The 20,138-nt window shown below is 48.5% G+C and overlaps 1 protein-coding gene across 6 annotated transcripts in view; it reads right to left on the reverse strand.

Moving 5' to 3' along the window:
- Window positions 1-1,221: 1,221 nt before the first annotated feature.
- LOC138453358 (glutathione S-transferase A4-like) overlaps window positions 1,222-20,138 on the reverse strand; it is a 549,822-nt gene continuing 530,905 nt past the window's right edge. For all 6 annotated transcript variants that reach the window (XM_069606115.1, XM_069606114.1, XM_069606113.1 and 3 more), the window contains one exon: window positions 1,222-1,466. In XM_069606115.1, the coding sequence (XP_069462216.1) occupies window positions 1,344-1,466 (123 nt within the window). In that variant the 3' untranslated portion in view covers window positions 1,222-1,343. The remainder of the gene's footprint in view (window positions 1,467-20,138) is intronic.

The following is a 20,138-nucleotide window of genomic DNA, read 5'->3' on the forward strand; positions in this document are numbered from 1 at the left end:
TCAGCTTGCTGGGCCCAGCCTCCAGTGTGGATCATGAGGCCTACCCTGCTCCTCAGGGCGATGCTAGGTAGGCGTAACACCCTTGGGCCAGGGCCCGGTAGCACTGCGTTTAGGCACCCTCTCTGCCATATTGCCGGTACAAGGGCGTAGCCACTCTGGTGAAGACCCGGTACAAGAACCTTCCAGTCCCTTAACACTGTCACTGGGAGGATCTAAGGTCCCTCGACTAGCAGGCCGGAAGCCGGGGAGGCCTCGGTGCACATGCTAGTAGAACCTGGGCGGTCCCTCCCACGCAGGCGAGTCCTTGGGCAGAAGTCTCCCTTGCGGGGTGCGATGGAGAACAGAGCTTCTACCTTGGGCCTGGAACGATGTTTGACAAAGTCCTTCAGGTCCTCTGGAGGCAATTTCTGTAAGAGCTCCCTCCACCTGGCTAGCCTGTTCTACAGATGCCTCGATGACAGGGCGTTGCACGCTGTACAAGCTTGCCAACCGTGGTCTGGGCCAAGGCACCATAGGCAGAGGGCGTGGGGATCTGAAGTTGGGAAGAGACCTATCGCAGGATGGACACCTGCTGAACCCTGTGGAAGTCGACATGCGCTGGGAGGAGCGTGACGCCTGAGAACTGAGTATCTGTATGATAAAAAGACAAAAAAAGAGAAGTATCTGTGTGTGGAATTACATGGCTGAAGCCAAACCCAGTAGCGCTGGTGAATTCGGCCTGTTCCAGTCAACACAGAAAAGGGGACTGAGGTGTGGCGCCGGAGGCCGGAATCGGGGCAGCGCTTGCTCCTGGGACCACGTCCCGACGCGCCTCTAGATTTGAGGGGGGGGGGGGAGAGGGATTTTTCTAGTGGGGGAAGGTTCCGTCTCCCATCCCTTGGGAGGGACGCCCATGCAGTATGGAGGAAAGGGGAACGGGACGTAATAGTATGGAGTATTCCAAGTGTCAACTGACTAGGTTAATCCAGTAACCTGAATGAGTTGCTCAGTGAACCATTTTGTGAGCTAAATGATTGTGTTGAATGCCGTCCTGCAAGTAAATGTGCACATACCTCAGGCAAAACAGTCTGTAAAAACACAGAATTGCAATGTTTCAAATGTTGCTGGACTTAAATTGATCTTTTCTAAAAATGTTTCCAAAGCACACTCAATAAATGTGAGCCAAACGTTTCAACATATAAAATAAAGCATTCAAGAGGTAATTATTGTTCAGTCCATTGCTTAAGTGGTAGTTCATAGAGGTTTTATTTTTCTTTGCTTTCAGTGAAGTCACTATAAGAGTACCATGAAGTTGTATACATAACATAAAAATGGTCAATCCCATTACTGCGTAATGCAGATAATTAGAATTGGAGGACTTCCTTCACACATTTTACATATGCGGCATCAGGGGGAGGTTTCCTCTGGCTTCCAGGTTGTAGAAATTTTTCAATCGTTGGTATTTTACTAACTCTTTCCTTGAAAGCCTGTAAATTCAAAACAAACAAAATGAAGATCACGGACAAGGAAACAGCAATTGTTTAAACAAAAATACTAAACATTTCCAAACTTGAAAGCAACCCTGACACTTGTACATGTTAGTGATGTTTACACATAATTCTTTGAACATTTGTCCGTGCATATTTGTTTGGTTTGTTTTATTTGCTTGTATAGCGCACTGAGCCGAAGGTATCTGGGCACTTTTCTTAAAGTACACGTTACAGAGTTATATACAGTACGATACAAAGTGCAGTGAAATATAGTGAGTTATACATTGGTAGGTGAGCAATTTGCAGATATGTACACAGGTATTTGAAATGTTTACAATATGTACAAGGGGAACAGGTTCATAAATAGAGCTTGCCTGCGACTGCAGCTGGCCATGGAAGACCGAGGCGTGAGACCAAACAAAACTCTAGGCATAGTCGAGTGAGTAGCTGGGGTCTAGTAGTCACGATAGAACAGGGTAGCTGTTTAATTGGATTGCGAGAGTAGCCAACTTTGTTTTGTTCCGAAATGAAAGGAACACACGGTCAGTTTTTAGTGCGAGTGGCAACTTGTTCCAGGTCTTAGCTGCTTTACAGAGGGAAGCTAGATCCACCAGCTTTGTTTAGTTTGAACGTTGGAATGTTTAGGGAGTGGGCGTTCATGGATCTAGTAGGCCGGCTATGATACGATATGGCATTTGTAACGCGCCTATACACAAGTGTTTCAAGGCGCGACGAGGCAGGGGAGGGGGAACAAGGGGAGACAGACAACGATCCTACTAGGCCAGGTGGCATTCAGATCGCGCAAGGGTAGAGGGGAAGGGAAAAGAGCAAGGGGAAAGGGAGAGGGGAAAGTGCAGGGTTAGTAGAATACAAGATAAATAAGGGCTGTCGGGATACAAAGAGTCCCGCAGTGCAGGGGTTGCCAGGGAGGCAGTGGAGGTAAAAGTGGCTGGGCCAAGGACCGAGACCGGTGAGTGGCCCAGTTGCAGATTCAGTGCAGGTTCAGTGATTTTAGCAGGGGAGAGGGGGAGAGAAAGCGTAGGTAAACAGGAAGGTTTTGAGGTACTTCCGGAACCGGAGATGGTTCTCCTCAAGTTTCAGGGAGGCAGGAAGGCTGTTCCAGAGGGAGGCCCCTGCTGTGGAGAGAGATCTACCCCCAACTCGTTGCTTGGAGAAGTGGCTGACCCTGAGGGAGTTGGAGGTGGATGAGCGAAGAGGTAGAGAAGGAAGATATATAGGAAGAGAGAGTTGAAGGCATTTTGGCCCAAGGCCCCAGAAGGCCTTGTGGACAATGCAGATGGTTTTGAACTTAATCCTCGCAGCCACCTGGAGCCAGTGTAGTGATTTCAGTCCTAGAGAGATACGGTCCCTGGGCTTGAGGCCAAGGACAAGTCTCGCAGTCCTGTTCTGGATGAGTTGCAAAGGGCGGCGAGTAGAGGCAGGCAGATTTAGATAGAGGCTGTTACAGTAGTCCAGCTTCGAGAGAACCAGGGCTCTTTCCTAGGGAACTCTTTCCTAGGGAACTTGTTCATCAGGTACTTGGGAGCTGAGTTGTTGAGGCACTTGTGGGTGATCATAAGCGTTCTGAAGGTGATCCCATCTTGGATCGGGAGCCAGTTAGCGCTTTGCTGGTTTGTGTAATGTGGTTGGACCGAGGGATGTTGAGTGCGGTCCTGAGAGCATTGTTTGCAATACTTGTAGCTTCCTTTGACTGGTACCCAGTTAAAGAGTATTACAGTAGTCCACTTTGGACATTATAAGGGCACTAGCAAGGGTGAGACAGCTGTTAGTGTTCAGGAATAGTCGACAGGCATTAATCCGTTTTGATGTGTATGCCGTAGACAACAGTGACGTTGATTTGTCTTTGGAGGTTTAAGGCAGAGTCTATGTAGAAACCTAGTGTTTGAGCTACCTTATCTACTGTGATGACGTTATTATCAATAGTGAATGAAGAGTATTTGGGGCCTAGTTTGCTAAGTCTTAGTTTAGAGCCAATAAGGAGGATCTCAGTTTTGTTGTTGAGACAAAGGCCATGATTGGCCATCCATCCCTGAATTTTGCTGTAGATTTCATTGAGAAGAGTGGTGTTGGATTGTTAATTGCCTGATAGAATGATGAGAACTTGTGTGTCATCTGCGTAGTTCGTGTATGACACCCCTAAGTCATCTATATGATCAAATAGTAGCTTTGTGTATATATTATATAAGGTGGGCGATACACAGGATCCTTGGGGAACTCCACAAGTGATGGGGGATGGGTTGGCTGAGTGTCACGACCCTCAGCCCTGATCCCCACTGGCAAGCCCATTGGCCAGGTGGAATCCGACATCGGATCGCAAATAAGGCCTAGCGTCCGCTTCACAGACCCTCTTGGGGCCAGTCTTGGCGCCTTTGGCACCAGGCTCATAAACAGGGAAAGACATCAGCTAAAGGAACTACTTTATTCAGGCTTTCCGCCAACATGGAGGCATCAACATAGCTTGATTCCTAGAACCAAGCTATGCAGTATAGTGTTTTGGGTGTGGTGGCCTAGGGACTACTTTACCTGGACTACTTTGCAGAGACTATTTAAATCACACCCGAACAAGACAACACGCTTCACGTTACTTTGCTACTAGCAATGTGGCGCTCACCGCATCCAGCGTCCAGCGTCTCACAAACCTGGCAAGATCCGGACCTGCAGAAAACAACAAGGAACATAGTTAGCAGCAGAATCTTACCTGCAATCTCCATCCTTCACTGTTCACAGCTCCTGGACAGCTCCGTGTGGATGGTTCGCCACCCGGATCGAAGGTCCTGGAAAGGAAGAAAGACATCATTAAAGAAGGTAGTAGAGACATTTCAACCACACATTGCTTAGAGACTTACCTGGCTGGTGGTGGTGGTTTCGACCGGTATAGCTCTGGAACTCCATCCACGCTGGGAGCACACCGCGACCTACAAAAAGAGAAAACACAGGTCAGTGAAGACAAGACATCGCCGCGCAAAGCGCCTACTTACCGCATCGTAGTGCTATTGTGCGCCATCATTTACCGGCGAGAACCAGCCTACCCAGTTCGCAAGTGGACCTTCCACGCACCTAAAGGAGATAAAAAAACACATTATCGAACAGAAAAAAGGCATGCAAGAATAACAACTCCATAAACCGCAATAAGACCTACCTGAAAGACATTACTTGGGCCGCTGTCAGTGAAGTAACTGGACCGCACGCGCCCACGAAAGACAACGCGCCCCTGCCCAGAAAGCAGGACGGAGAGCCCACCAACTTCGATAATAAGGTGAGGAGAGAACCCAGAGGGGCTGAAATCACAAGGGAGGTGGGAAGGCTTATCTTGGCTGTCCAGTCCTAAACATAGTCTTAATTTCCAGGCAGAATTCCTCCGGGAACCGCACCAGGGAATCATTGCAAAGGGCACCAACGACCAACTGGTTGGGTGGCGTCCCCGTGGATACCAGGTGAGCATACCACTGAGGCGAAGACCCTCATGGATCTGTCCCCCAGGAATGAATTGACCCAGGCTGCAGCTTGACTGGAGAACGAAGCGGCTGTAGTGAGGCGATTAGTTAGGATGTTATGGTTGTCCAAATCAAACGCTGCTGATAAGTCCAGTAAGAGGAGTAAAACAGACTTGCCGTTATCCCTTACCTCATCCATTTGGATTTTCAGATCCAAGAGGGCTGTTTCAGTCCCATGTCTTGGTCTGAAACCCGATTGTCTGAGGCCAAGGAGGTTGTTAGACTCTAGGTGGTTTTGTATCTGGATATATGCAGCCTTATCTCACATTTTTAGGAGGAAAGGCACAGTGGTAATTGGCCTAAGGTTAGTTGGGATATTGGGGTCAAGGTTAGGTTTTTTGATGAGCGGCATGACCCAAGCGTCTTTAAGGTTTTTCGGGACGGTGCAGGAGGCGAAAGATGCATTTATGAAGGAGGTTATGAAAGGAGCTAATTATTTAGCACCTTCTTTTATGATGGTGGCTGGGCATATATCCCCTTGACACCTGGATGGTTTAAGGCTTCTGATGATAGATTCAACTTCTATAGAAGTGACAGGTGTGAATTTAAAGGGTCTGATCGGCATAGTGGGGGAAGCCGAATGTTGGCGCCGGTTAGATTGCATCGAGTTTGGGATGTTTATTTTGGTAGAAGTCAACAGACTGGCTTTTTTCACTTCAATTTTGGTTTGGAGTAATGTCATTTTATTGAGTAAAGCCTTTTGGATGTTGGTACACCAAAGGACATCTTTCTTGCATTATTCAGGTGGTGTGATAGCAGCTTCCATTTCTTTAAGGATAGTGAAGAGCTCCTTAGTATTAGAATTGGCGTTAGAGATTCTGTTGTAGCTTTCTTTTTTGGTTTCTAGGATAGCAGTTTTGTAGGAAGTGGAGGTGCTTACAAATTTAGCCTTCTTTTGGAGGGGAGGGATTTTTTTCCAGGACGCTTCTGTGTCTTTTAGCTTTGCGTAGTGATTTCAGTTCAGACGTGAACCATTTGTTGAGGTGTGCTGCAGGTTTGGCTTTCCTTAGTTTCAGAGGGGCTACTTGGTCCAAGACATCCAAGAGGATCTGGTTATATTGTTCTACCATAGTGGCGGGATCTAGATCTGGTGGCAATTGCTGTTGTGTAATGGGCTGAATTAGAGGGAGAATGCCTTCTAGGGATATTAGACAGTTGTTCCTGGTTAGAGTGGGCGGAGCTTGGGTATCTTTCGGTCATGGAAGTTTAGTGTCTGGGATTTCGAAGGAGATGACATTATGATCGGACCAGGAACATGGTGTATTGGTTAATATTTTGGTGTTGCAATTAAGGTCTGCTACCCAATCTAGTTCTGCCTTTGCAGTGTGTTGGGTCTGAAATCCTCAATGAGAAGCCTAAGAGGGTATTCTCAATGGCTAGTGCGTTGAAGTCCAAGTTGTCATGTAAGCCTAGGTTCAAATCTCCTAATAGTAGTATTTGTGAGTTAGGTTTAGTATTTTGGGCGAGAAGGCCAGCTATGTCATCCTCAAAGGAAGATAGTTGGCCAGGTGGTCTATAGATAATGTGGATGAGGAGGGTCTGTTCTGCTGAGAGTGGGAGTTTCACAGAGAGGAGTTCTCCAGATGAGAACTGGGTGCTGGCACATTCTCTAATGGTAAGGTTGTTTTTGGCAATGAAGGCTGTGCCTCCTTTTTTGGTAGATCTATCAGCCCTGAAAACGGTATACTCATCTGGGACTGCTAACATCAGAGCTGAGCCGGCAGCTGGGTTTAGCCAAGTTTCTGTGATAGCCAAGAAATCTAGTTCATTGGCAGTGATCAAATCTGCAATGTCTAATGCATGGGCGATTAATGATCTTGCATTAATAAGGGCTCCCTTGATGGAGGCTCTTTCTCGTTGAGGTAGGAGAGCCGTAGAGTTATCTGTCTGGATTTGGGAGGGTGGTAGAGTGACTGTGGTGTTATTCTGGCTAGGCCTAGGTGATTTGTGTTGATCGTAGTGTGGTGCGAGAGCTGAGTCTCGCGTTTCTAAGGGAGGTGGGGTATGGTGCGTACAGAATGTTGTAGTTATCAGGCATGGTGAGTCTGAGTCAGAGAGGTGACTGGGTGGTTTGGAGGGCAGGTTACCCGAATTTTGTTGTGCTAGTGATATGGTGAGTATACAAAGGATAAGTAAGGATGAGACAAGTAATGAAGACAAGTAATGCACTGCTGAAGGCCTGAGAGGCACACTCCCGTAGGTGTAGCAGGAGATCTCCTGAATCGCCATGGGTATAGGAGGTGCTAGTTGTTGAGCTTGGTAAGTGCTGGTCACGATAAGGGAAGTAAAGCACTATTGTTAGGCAGAGTAGGTGCAAAACAGTGATCCATGGGTAGGTATATCGTGTAGGAATCTGAATAAGGCTTTGACAATATCTCTCGGCCGGGAAGCACTTGGAGCCTAACTGCCTTTTAGTACAAGTTAGGAGTAATTGGATTCATGCGATTATGCAATTGGCCAGATGCTTATGTGAGGTGACCGTCTCAGAGGAGTGGATATGTTCCTTAAGGCGATCCTGTGCCAGTAGGGCACTGATTAAATGCTGGGTAGGCAATACTGATTATAATGCGCAGTTGGTTACAGCAATTATGGGCGGCAATCACAAAAGAGGTGGGTACAAATAATTGTGTGGAAGGCAGGGTCGGATAGGCCCATGGCCGGGCCGAAATCATCCCTGTGGCGTGAGGGCCGATTTCTGGCCACTCCTGGGCAGGTTTTGAACACCTGCAACGTGTAATATGGCTCTATACACACAGATATTAATGATATTTATGGTGATCCATTCTTGTATGAAATGTATATCACATTAGTGAAAATGTAACCATATTTTTCATAGTGTACTTAGGAATAATGCTATTTGACGCCACTTCCTGTTTTGTCAAGGGGTGAAAGGTTGTGTTTCATCGCTTCCCAGGATGTCACTTTGGGGTGGGGTGAAATGACATCACTTCTGGTGATGTCAGAGGTCAAGGGTCATGAGGCGAGGGTTGGGCCACTTTGAGGTGAGGGGTAGGCCACTTTTTCTGGGTGTTCTGGCCTATTTCTCGTCCCAGTCCGACTCTGGTGGAAGGAGCAGAACACAGTTCAAGGGCACGTGTTAAAGGCAATGTAAGCAGTGTGGGCAAATACAATTTCTAACGTTCAGTCTAATGCAGTGTTGTGGGTGGCAATCAAAGGAGGCGGGTTTATATAGATGCATGGGAAGGGCGCAGCGCACAGTCCAAGGTACGCGTATTCAATACAGAGTAGGCCCGTACAATTTATAACATTCAGTCTAATGAATCATTAACGGAGGCAAGTGCGTATTAATGCGTGGGAAAAGGCGCGGTGCACAGTCAAAAGTATGTTTTAGATGCAAAGTAGGCAAATACAATTTGTAGCGTTCAGTCTAATGCAGCATTATGGGCGGCAATCACAAGGCAAGCAAATACAAATTGTAACATTCAGTCTAATGCAGAGTGGGACGGCAGGGAGGCAAGGAGGCAAATGCATGAAGATGCAAGGGAAGGCGGGGAACACAGTCCAATGGGCACAGGTTAAATGCTGTGTAGGCGGATACGAGACATGGCATACACACTGAAGCAGCAATGTGGGAAGTAAACATACAATAGGCAGATGGTGCGAAAGTGTGCGGAGACTACATTCGGTTAATTCTGTATACGTAATGATGAGTAAGTACTTATCGAGATTTTGTGAGGAAGGTTGCCTCGGGTCACATGCGAAGGTTCGGTGGCACGTTGCCTCGAGGGAAAGGTGACGGGGATAAGGCAGCTGGGACAGACTTATCTAGACCGAGTGTCAAGGATAAGTTGAGGTTGGAGGCTGGTTACGCTCGCCTCTCAGAGGCCAACAGGGCCTTTATCTGGCCTTCGTCGTGTCCGGCTCTTCAGCCTGCCGGCGGATGTTGATGGTAATTATGCTGATGGTTGCTAGGCAACGTGTAACAGCAGAGCCTCACTATAGTACCGCATCGGGCCCGACATCTTGGAATCAGGCGGAGCTTGATTCAAGGCAGGAGCAGCTTGCGGTGAGCAGCGAGAATATCAAAAAGCAAGTAAAAGGGGTCTGGATGGGCACACCATGAGGTTTGTAAACACAAGGCCTCACCAGGATATGGATGATACAGCTGATTAGACATCCAACGCAGGGGGGCTGCAGATAACTACATGCTATGTAGTGCATGGAGATCGGCTCCACGTGGCAGAAGGGGTCTCCAGAGGCTGGCTGGGGCTCCTGCCCTCTCGATGCAGAAATCAATGGAGAAATTTGAGGCCAGCTGGCACTCCTGAGATCTTTAGTTTAAAGTATCAGTTCTTCCATCCAAGACATTTTCTCCAAAGGCAATATGTCCACAGTGTAGCAGGTCCTTACACATTTATTCAAATTAGAATCGATTTTTCCAAACTGCACAATAAATATTGTATTGTGAGAGGATCAAAACATATAGGAACAGAACTGGCAAGAAGGAAAAGGCAGCTGGAGGAAACCAGGACAATTATATTATCGGAAATGTCAAACAGATTGGTCAAGTACAACGTGGTTTTATTTGTATGAGAATTTAAATTCTTTAAGGCGGTCTAGTATGATTCTGGTCCTTACCATAGTATGGCGTAACATGCTGTCCCAAAGATGTATTGTACACATACCCATTAGGAAGACATGAAATATTTCTTAAGAAAGGTCAGCCCTCAGCAACAGTTACCCTTGATTAATAAATGGATGAATGTCCACCTTCCTAAAGTCGAAAAACGTACTGGACTTCCCAGAAGGCATTGGGGTTGGAGAGCTTGTGCAGGTAGACAACTTACTCATTGCCCAAATTATAGAGGAGAACACACCTACCAAACAAAGTTATTAGAACAAAACAATATGGAAATAAATAGTACAAAGGTGAAAAAAACAGTTAGAAAGTTGGAACATAAATGGAGGATATATCCAACTCAGCTAAATTCTATGAGCCTGAAAAGCTTTGGGGCTAAATAGAAGGCAACGATGACAAAAAGCCCTTTCTGGCAGAGCAGATTGAGCAAGATTATCATTTTCATAAGAACAGAAGCACCTTGAACAAGAAAAAAGTTATCAGTACCGACAATTGGTGCAAATTGATTTAATGGGCCTTCAGTGAAAAAAAAAATATGTAATGTTCTGACTTGCATCTCTTCCTACATACCTAAAGTGGGCCATTCACTAGTATTCCCAAAGCTCACCCTCATTCTCCTCATGCTAAAAATAGGAACAATGGGCAGACTGGTCACATAAGGTCAGTAATTATGTACCAAAATGTTATTTCCATGGAATAAAATAACCAAAATGTTATTTCCAAGGAATAAACTAAGAACATTGTGGTTGCTGCCGTATAGGGCGAGAGGGGAATTGCCAAAACAGTATGCTTGCTTTGTGGATTGCACATTTTGCTCGCACATGATGAAATGGGTGCCCCAGTAAATGCAAAATACAACTAAAGGCGTGCATGCACCTGATAACGATCAGCTTCAAGCAAGTGTAAATCCTCCAATTTAAATGTAAAGTCTTGTTTTTCAGTGCTGAGAATAAGGCTAAGAAATTAACAAGAATTGTGCATGTGCAAAATTAGTGCATTTATTTTCCAAGGAATACACTAGGCCACAAAATGCAAGTAAATCAGCAGTTTGTTATTTTCAGGCCCAAGCCTCTTGAATAGGTTAACATAAGAACCCAGCCTGGGTCCAAAAACAAATTCACGCAACCCGGAAGTTTGTAAAGAGCTGGATTTCTTAACATGTTCTAATAGTTCAGTTACCCTGTGTAAAACATTTATTTGCAGCTTAAAATTGGATTCTTATTCAAGGACCAGCTTTACTGTGTGTTTTGGAACACAGAATGACGTAAATTGTAAAGCCTACTGCAGCCATTTGCGATATCCTGAGCTCCAAATACTGAGCACAGAAAATATAACTTACCCTTGTGTAGCCTAAAAAAAAGTATATAATTTCAATGACTTTACATAGGTTTCATTTTACAAAAAATCATGCGAGATGCATATTCATACAGGAACTAACATAACAGTTCCATTTAGTTTTACTATACATATTTAGATCCAAAGTGACCTGCATGAGTCTTGTGATTGAAGGGCAGAGTTTGAACCAGCCCAAATGGGGAACTTGAAATGTTTTGCGGATTCAACTTCCCAGGCACACAAAGGACTACGTTGTCTTTTCAAGTCTGTTGCAAAGATTGTACAAATACATCCCCTGCCAGATGTCATGCATGGATATGGGCTCTCAGCTTCAAAGAGCTATTCATAGTTTATCAAAGTGCAGGCCTCCCACAAAAACTCCATCAGCCCAGGTCAATGGAAAGGTTGTTGAATTATATACTTTGCAAAAAGACATTGCCTTAAACATTGAAAGCCTGAAAAGAAGTTTGTGGCAGTTGCACCACCAGTGCCACCTGCAGTGATAAGTCAATAACTCCCCACTAGCAAAATGAATACAATAACCAGAGATAAATCTTTAAACACATGTTTAATCATTAAAATAATAGTTGCTGCATTGCTACCGCGATTATCTTCTATAAACGTGGTAATGCTTTAGGCCATTATATTAGCCTTGAACATAAACTCGCTTGACCAAATACATTTTATTTTGGTTCCGGCTGGGTTTATTCGCCATTTATTTTTGTTAAAGTCTCTCATGTTCTACTCTGCGCGCCAAACCGGGGATGATTCCTTTGTTCGCTGTCTTTTTGCAGGCTTCTGCACAGAAGCCCTCCTTAAAGCGCCCGATAGTCTAGGTAGGCATGATGTGAGGGAGGCATCTTCGGACCCCTGCCATGGGTTCCCTTGGTAACCCAAGTTGCACTCTTGTCTGATTGGCTAAGGGGACTGGCCTTGACTGCCACCCTGCTGTGTGATTGACAGCCAGGCTGTATGAATGGGGGGAAAAACTGCATAAAAAGCAGGTCTCTGGGACTGGAAGAGCAGAGTCGCCACTGGAACGAAATAACCAACGAGAAACTGGAAGAAGAGGACCCCTACCACGACTGAACTGTCCGGTGAAGCCCTGCTGCAGGTCCGAATCTCCAAATCCGACGACAGAAGATCCTCCAGGAAACCTCTTCCCTTGAGCTGGTGGGACCAACCAGTTCGCCCAAACTACAAGCCAGGACCCCTCCTCTGGTCGAATTCGCTGTACAGAGTTACAGTGGGCCGGATAGCCAATAAGGTCAGACTCTGCTTGGGTTTTAAGGAGCGCACCTTTTATTTGTTGTTTGGCGCTGCTGGTTTCTTCCCTGGGTAGTGCAGGACCCTTCCTACTTCTGATCAGTCCGACAGTCACTACAGGAACCGTGAGCCTGCAGGAACTACCAGGAATGTCTGCCTCAGCTACAGCCCCCTCTCTGTTTTAAGGTACTGTGCAATCCGGTTGTGCATTTCGCTCAGCTGCAGTGAAAGGGTTTGAAATCTTTCTCCAATCCGACGGCTTGTCCTTCTCTTCCTTCTCTTCGAACTAACTTTTCTACCAGCCAACCTCATCCGGAATCTGTGCCACGAACTTTACCGCAAACTACTCTGAACTGTGTGATCTTGAGCAAAAGACTTTTGACCCATTGACTTTGGCCCCAAGCCTTTTTTTTTTTTACTTTACTTGCAAAGAAGCGTAGCAGGTGCATTACATATTTCATCAATAACCTGTGTCACATAATCATGAACATGGACAAACAAGCAGATCATTAGCAATAGAACAGGTACTTTCACAAGAACGCATCAAGTCAAGTAAGGGTGCTCATGGACCAGGTCGGATCAGCTGCTGGATCCGGAGAAGGGGGATCGGACAAGAGCTCCAGGTCCGCCCGGCCGTTCAAGTAGCTACAAAACTCTGTCCACACATTCTTGGGGCGAGCATTTACAGGCAGTCTGTTACTATAGTCCTCCTCACACACCTGTGCCCAGGTAAGAGCCCTCAACCACATTTCTAGTGAAGGAGGGGAGCGTTGCTTCCAGCACTGAAGGATACATCTCTTAGCCACAACAGTCGCCACATTCAAGAATTTAGCAGCCCTCCTTGCCCCAGACCCCTCCCACAACCCAAACAGCACAGCCAGTGGGTCAGGATCAACACGGAACCCCACCATCTCTGAGAGGGCCTCAAGCACGGCCTCCCAGAATGGAGCCAGCGCTCCACAAGACCAGAACATATGGGCATGATCCACCTTGTTGGATTTGCGCCTCCGGCAGACATGAGGCTGGTCACGTGCAAATTTCCCAACCACCAGAGGGGTATAATACGGTATCTTATATTGCACACATCGAAATCTGGAGTTAAGAGAAACCTTACGCATGTGTGTGCACATTTTCGCTCACATATTGTCAGTGATCTCCAACCCCAGTTCATGGCTCCAAGTGTCCCGAATTCTACAGGATGATACTGTGACTTGTGCTGTCCGCATTTTATATTGGGCGGATACCATGCCCCTGGTCCCCACAGAATTAGCAATAAAGCAGATCTCAGGAGATTCAGGGGGTTCATCCGGGTACGAATACCACATATCCCGCACTGCCGCCCTGAGTCTATAGTAGTGCAATAACTCAAGGGGGGACCCAGAGTGACCCGGCCTCCATGTCTGCAAGGTGATGAATTTCCCCTCGGGGAACAGGTCGGAGAGTGTGCAATACCCCAAATCCAGCCAGTGTCGCGTGAGGAGTTTATCCTGTGTAATGGCAAGGCCTGGGAAAGACCATATAGGCAGACATTTATAGTACGGACGGGGTTCGGAGCGAGATTGCAGAATCAGTTTCCATGCCCTGATTGTGGTAGATACCGGGTCAGCCGGGGCGTCAGAGTGATACGAGTGGAAGAGGATCAGAGACATAACATTCACCTCCTCGGTTGCCAGGATCTCGAGTTTAACATGGGGGGGTGGGATCTTGATGTTTATACCAGTGTGTTGCATGTTGGGCTTGTGCGGCAATCCAGTATTGTTAGATCCGGAGCGTTAAAACACCCCTTCTCGTAGGGGGAAGTCATATGCTGCCATTTCCTACGGACAGCCCCAGAGTGCCTTAGGAACCGGGCGAACCCCGCATGCAGATCTGTGAAGTAGTTTCTCCTGGGCCAGAGTGGGACTTTAGCAAATATATATAAAAGTTTCGGAACTATAATCATTTTGATTAGCGACAGTCTCCCAGACAAAGACAGTGGGAGATTACACCCCCTCTTTATTCTGGCTTCTGCATATTGCGCGGCTGCCATGTAGTTGTCGTCTAATAAGGAGGATCTCGACAGGGATACCTGGACCCCGAGATACTTGATGCCGTCAGGGGCCCGCTTAAGTGGTAATTCACATGTCGGTTGGGGAGTTGCAGGTGTGAGAGGGAAGATATCTGACTTGGTGTAATTTATGGTGAAGCCCAAGAATGTGCCTATTTTGATTATCTCGCGAATGATTGGGTCCAGGTGGGCCGAGGGGTCCCTAATGTACAGAAGCATGTCATCCGCGTATAGAGATATGATTTCGGGCGTGTCCCGGAGGCGAATCCCCTTGCGGGTGTGCTGGTTTCTTACACTATCCGCCATAGGCTCGATGGCCATCGCAAATAGTAAGGGGGGAGAATGGGCACCCCTGACGCGTCCCTCTGTGGAAGGCGAATGAAGTTGACAGGTGGGAATTAACCAGGACCCTGGCTTCTGGATTGGTATAAAGCAGTTTAATGTAGGAGAGCATGTGTGGGCCGATTCCCATCTTCTTCAGCACCGCCCACAAGTATTGCCATGACACCATATCAAAAGCCTTTTGGGCATCTAGTGTCACAGCAACCGCATTCGCCTTAGGGTCAATTCTAGAGATAACATGGAACAGTCGCCGGATATTTAAGGCAGTGGAGCGGGCAGGGACAAAGCCGCTTTGGTCAGGGTGAATCAGGTATGTCATTATGGGGAGAAACCTGTTCGCAATAATCGTAGCAAATATTTTGGTGTCTGTGTTCATGAGGGAGAGGTCTGTAGGAACCACACTCCTCCGGGGGTTTGCCCGGCTTAGGGAGCACAGTAATGATGGTCTCACGAAGGGATTGGGGGTGTGTGGCAATGCAGAGCGACTCAGTCCACACCTCATGTAGGCGCGGGGCCAGTAAAGCAACATGCTCATGATAAAATTCGGCAGCGAGGCCATCCGGGCCAGGAGCCTTGCCCTTGGGGAGGGCCGAGATGGCTGTGGTTATCTCATCAAGGGTAATGGGGGCGTCCAATTGCTCTTCAATGGCATTAGATATATAGGACATGGGTATACTGTCAAGTAGGAGATCCAGGTCTTGTGGGGTATGCTCGCGCTGCGGGGCATAAAGGGCCGTGTAGAATTCTGCGAAGGCCTCAAGAATGGGCCGGTCAGACCACTGCCGCACCCCATTCTTGTCTCTAATACTGTCGAGCCGGGTCCCACCCCCCTTGACACGGGCCACCCGGGCCAGGGTACGACCAGGCCTCTCCCCCTCGCCAGACCACCGAGCCGCGATAGTTCGGGCATAGTATCTCATCTCCCTGAGGGCATAGGACTCAAAGGCTTCCAATTCAGTTCGTATCTGTGCCAACTTGGGTGGGGAGGGGGCAGAGGCGTAGTCGCACTCCAGTTCCTTAAGTTTGGTCTCGGAACGTTGCAACGACCTAATATCTTTCAGGACCCCCGCTTCCCTAGAGATGCACATCCCTCTTATGAACACCTTAAACGCCTCCCATCGAACCCCATCAGTGTAACGCTCACCTGATTCCCGTAGAGGCGCCGGTCTTGACTGGGCGTATACCGTATCTTCAAAGGTGATGTGTAACACACGGCTGGCGCTTTGGGCTGGACCTCTGTGCACTGTATGTCTGGCTCGAAGGGTAAGATGTCTGCAGATAGAAAATGTGGGATTAATGAACTGGGTTATTGAATGTCTCTCTCTTCTTCCCTTTCTCTTCTCCTGTGGAACCCCAAAGGTTAACGCTCTCACCTTAGGTAAGTGAACGCCGTGCTCTCCATCTGCCTCGAGGCAGGGTGCTGTAACCAGTTTCTTCACTGGATAAGGGGAGCAGGCCTCTTGACTTCAGAGGACTGCTGTCCGTCGTTTACTGCACGAACGGTAAGTTTCGAGTAATTCTTATGTCTTTAAAGTCTTTAGTAATGATGCCTCTTGTTTTGCAGGGTTCCGGCGATGGCGGATGGCGGGCTGAAGTGAGTTGAAGATGGAGCCCTTGTGATGAATAGAAGCGCCTGGAAGCACGTAAGTAAGCGCTTGTTGCCTGCTTCACGATGCGCTCTGTCTTTTTATTTTGCAGGTACAAGTTCGGGGCGGCTGCAGGGTGCCGGAATACCCACTGGGTTAGATGTGGAAAGGAGTAATGGCACGTGAGTATTAAAGTTCCCCAATGTCTTTGAACGCACCTTGTTTTGTCTTTCAGATGCGGGATGCAGCGCCGAAGGCCTCCGGAGCGTGCGAAGAGTTGGTAAGCTTTTGTCTTTCAGATGCCGGAATGCAGTGTGAAGACCTCCGGAGCGCACGAAGAGTAGGTAAGCCTTTGTCTTTCAGATGCCGGAATGCAGCGCGAGGCGTTGGTGACAGCCGATGGACCAGGTAAGTGAAGAGCTGTCACTGAAGACCGTAATGCTAACCTGTTCTTTCTTGTCTTTATAGGTGTTGCTGAAGACTGGATTCAGAATGGTAAGCCTTTTTCCTTAGGCCCAGGATCAGATGCAGAAGACACGATGAGCGTTCTGCTGCTGAGAATGCAGAATAACGCAAAGCAAGATTCATCCATCGGGTGTGGTATAAATAGCCTCCTGTAGTGCTTAGGTGTCTCCTTCCACAGCCACGCCTAGGTAAGAAAAGAGTTCCTGCTTTCCAGAAGAGTTCCAGTGTTCTGAATCTAGGGAGTGGCTCCTGCCCCACCCAACAGGAAAAGTAGTTCCAAACAGAAGAGGATCAGAGACTCAACTGGCAGGCAAGTAAGCAGCATGGTCTGCTGCAGGTAAGTCCACCCAAGCATTATGAGCCCGGCGCTTCCAGCGCTGGGACTGGGCATATTTATGAGCCTGGTGCCACTGGCGCCAGGACTGGGTCCAAAAGGTCCCAATTGGGACTGGTTGGCACTCGGAACCTGGGTTATGGATCTGCTTCCAAGGGAGTTGGGAAAACCCTGACCTTTTGGAAGCAGAGATCATGACAATCAGATGTGTCATGGCGTTTATTATTACCAAAAAAATGAGGTGATGTCTGCAAGGATTTCGGCCTTGAACACTACGTCCTGTAATGCCTCTGGTTTGAAGCGCCAGCTGGAGTGTTGAGGGAGGGCAGGTTGCAGAGTGATGTCCAGCGTCACAGGGGAATGGTCAGAGCGTGCCCGGTAAGATCTGCATTTTAAGAATTTTCCCCACGAGTCCAGTCGACAGGAGGAAGAGGTCAATTCTAGAATGGCTTTCGTGTACAGAGGAGTAAAAAGTGTACTCCCTAGCCAGTGGATTAAGGGCTCTCTAGGCGTCAACTAGGCCAGCGGGACATGTATGCTTGCAGCTGTTGAGCAGCTCTGGATATCGCCCTATGTGCTGTGCCTGATCTATCCAGTTCCAGGTCTAATATGAGATTCATGCCCTCCTCCCCCTCCAAATGATCGGGACCCTGACATATCTCAGGAGCAGGATGTTGATGTCATAAAAAAAATTCAGGAGCAGCTATGTTCGGCGCGTATGTGTTAACTAAAAGGCACTCCTTATTTGCTAGCAGACAATGGAGGATCACATACCTACCCTCTGGGTCAATGTGACTAGTACGCAGAGAAAATTCCACAGATTTATGAATCAAGGTGAGGATATGACGTGTAATATTTATTGGCACCCCACGCCGGCGCCAGAGAGGATGAAAGGTGTGTGAGGGCATGAGTCTCTTGTAGGAGGAGTATTTTGTCCCCGTGTCTCTGGGCGTACGCCGTTATCCTGCGCGCCTTCGTATAAGGAACAAGTTACTTACCTGTAACTGTTGTTCTCCAGCATGGGTCTGGCATGGATTCACATGCTCATGAATATTCCCCGTCGTCAGGCCGGGAATCCTCGGTATAGAAAAAAATCAGTATCAGTTTCATTTCTGATCTGTCTTTCTCAGTAGTAACCAATCACTGGTCTCTGGGTCATACTGCCCCCAGCCAATGACTGCCCTCTCCCTAAGCCCCGCCCCTGGCAGCCATCCTCAGATTTGGTAGCACATGAAGTGGCAGTATGACCAAGTGAAGAGCCGCAGAGGGGTAGGCCGGAGGGTTCGCATGTGAATCCATGCCAGACCCATGCTGGAGAACAACAGTTACAGGTAAGTAACTTGTTCCTTCTCCAGCATGGGGTCTGGCATGGATTCACATGCTCATGAATATAAAAATACATAGCAGTATACACATGCACAACCATGGGAGGTGGCAAAAGGCTCAATATCAAGCAATACAACAACTCAACATTAAGCAACTCTTACCTCCTCATCAGGCTCACCTTAGGCGAACAGGTTGCGCAGCACTGCCTGGCCAACTCTGGACTCCTCCCTGGAATCCCGGTCGACGCAGTAGAATCTCGTGAAGGTGTGCATCGACCTCCACGTAACAGCCCTGCAGATGTCGAGCAGGGGCACACCAGACAGGAACGCCGTAGTAGCAGCGATCGCTCTGGTCGAATGGGCCCTCGGACGGCCTGGCAACGGTCGGTTTGCCAACCGGTGACAGTGCATGATGCAGCCGGAGAGCCATCTGGAAATGGAAGTCTTCGAGAGAGCCTTCCCTTGATTCACAGGTTCAAAGTTCACGAACAGCTGTGATGTCTTCCGAAAACTCTTTGTGCGGTCCACGTAGAACTTCAGCGCTCTAGCTACATCCAGCGAGTGCCGAGTCCTCTCAGCCGGCGACGGGAAGAAAACTGGCAACACCAAGGGCTCGTTGAGGTGGAAGTCCGACGGCACCTTGGGCATGAAGGAGGGGTGCGTCCTCAGCAACACCCTCGTGTCGTGAAAAGTCAAGTATGGAGGCTTGCAAGACAGGGCCTGAATCTCTCCCACTCGTCGTGCAGAGGTGATGGCCACGAGGAATGTTGTCTTCCACGACAGAAACTTCAACGGCACTGAATGCATAGGCTCGAATGGGGCCCCCATGAGCCTAGTCAGCACCACGTTGAGCTCCCACGCCGGGGCAGGGGCCTTCACCGGCGGGAATGATCGGAACAGTCCTTTCATAAATTCCTTCACCAGTCGATGAGACCACAAGGACGCCCGTCCTGTAGTTCTGGTGTAACGTGAGACGGCAGCCAGATGTACCTTGATGGAAGCGTGAGATAGGCCAGCCTTGGCCAAGGACAATAGGTATGGCAATGCTTGAGGGGCCGTAATCCGCAGAGGGTTAATCTTCTGTGCACGGCACCAGACAGAGAACCTCTTCCATTTGTGTCCGTAGCACTTGAGAGTTGAGGATGCCCTGGCCTTCGCGAGAACCTCTCTTCAGTCGGCCGGGATGTCGTATCCTCCAAACTCTAGTGCTGCAGGAGCCAGGCCTGCAAGTTCAGCGACTCTGGTTCGTGATGAAGAATGGCGCCGCCTTCTCTGGAGAGAAGATCCGCGTCCATCGGCAGCTTGACTGGTGTGGACGCTGACAAGTCCAGAAGGTCCGGGAACCAGATCTGCCGCGGCCACGCCGGTGCAACGAGGATCATCCTGCACCGGGACCTCCTGAGCTGGTTGACGAGCCGGAGTAGCAATGGCAACAGCGGGAATGCATAAAGGAACAGGCCGTCCCAGGGGAACGAGAAAGCATCGCCCATGCTCCTCGGTTGGGGAAACCTGCTGGCGAACCTCCGGCACTTGGAGTTCGCCGCCGTCGCGAAGAGATCGATCTGGGGTTTGCCCCATCGTCGGAAGAGTCGGTCCACTTGATCCTGGTGCAGTTCCCACTCGTGGCACGAGCGCAGCTCTCTGCTGAGTGAGTCGGCGATGGTGTTTTTTATCCCTGCCAGATGAAAGGGTACCAGAAACATCCCTTGGGCGACGGCCCAATGCCACAGATCCTGGGCTTCCTTGGATAGGGCAGGGGATCTGGTTCCGCCCTGCTTCCGAATGTAAAACATCGTGGTGGTGTTGGCGGTGAAGATCCTCACCACCTTGCCCTTGAGGGACGGAAGGAAGGAC

This window comes from Ambystoma mexicanum, chromosome 4p (genome assembly GCF_040938575.1).
Source record: "Ambystoma mexicanum isolate Mex_15411 chromosome 4p, UKY_AmexF1_1, whole genome shotgun sequence".
NCBI lineage: Eukaryota > Metazoa > Chordata > Amphibia > Caudata > Ambystomatidae > Ambystoma > Ambystoma mexicanum.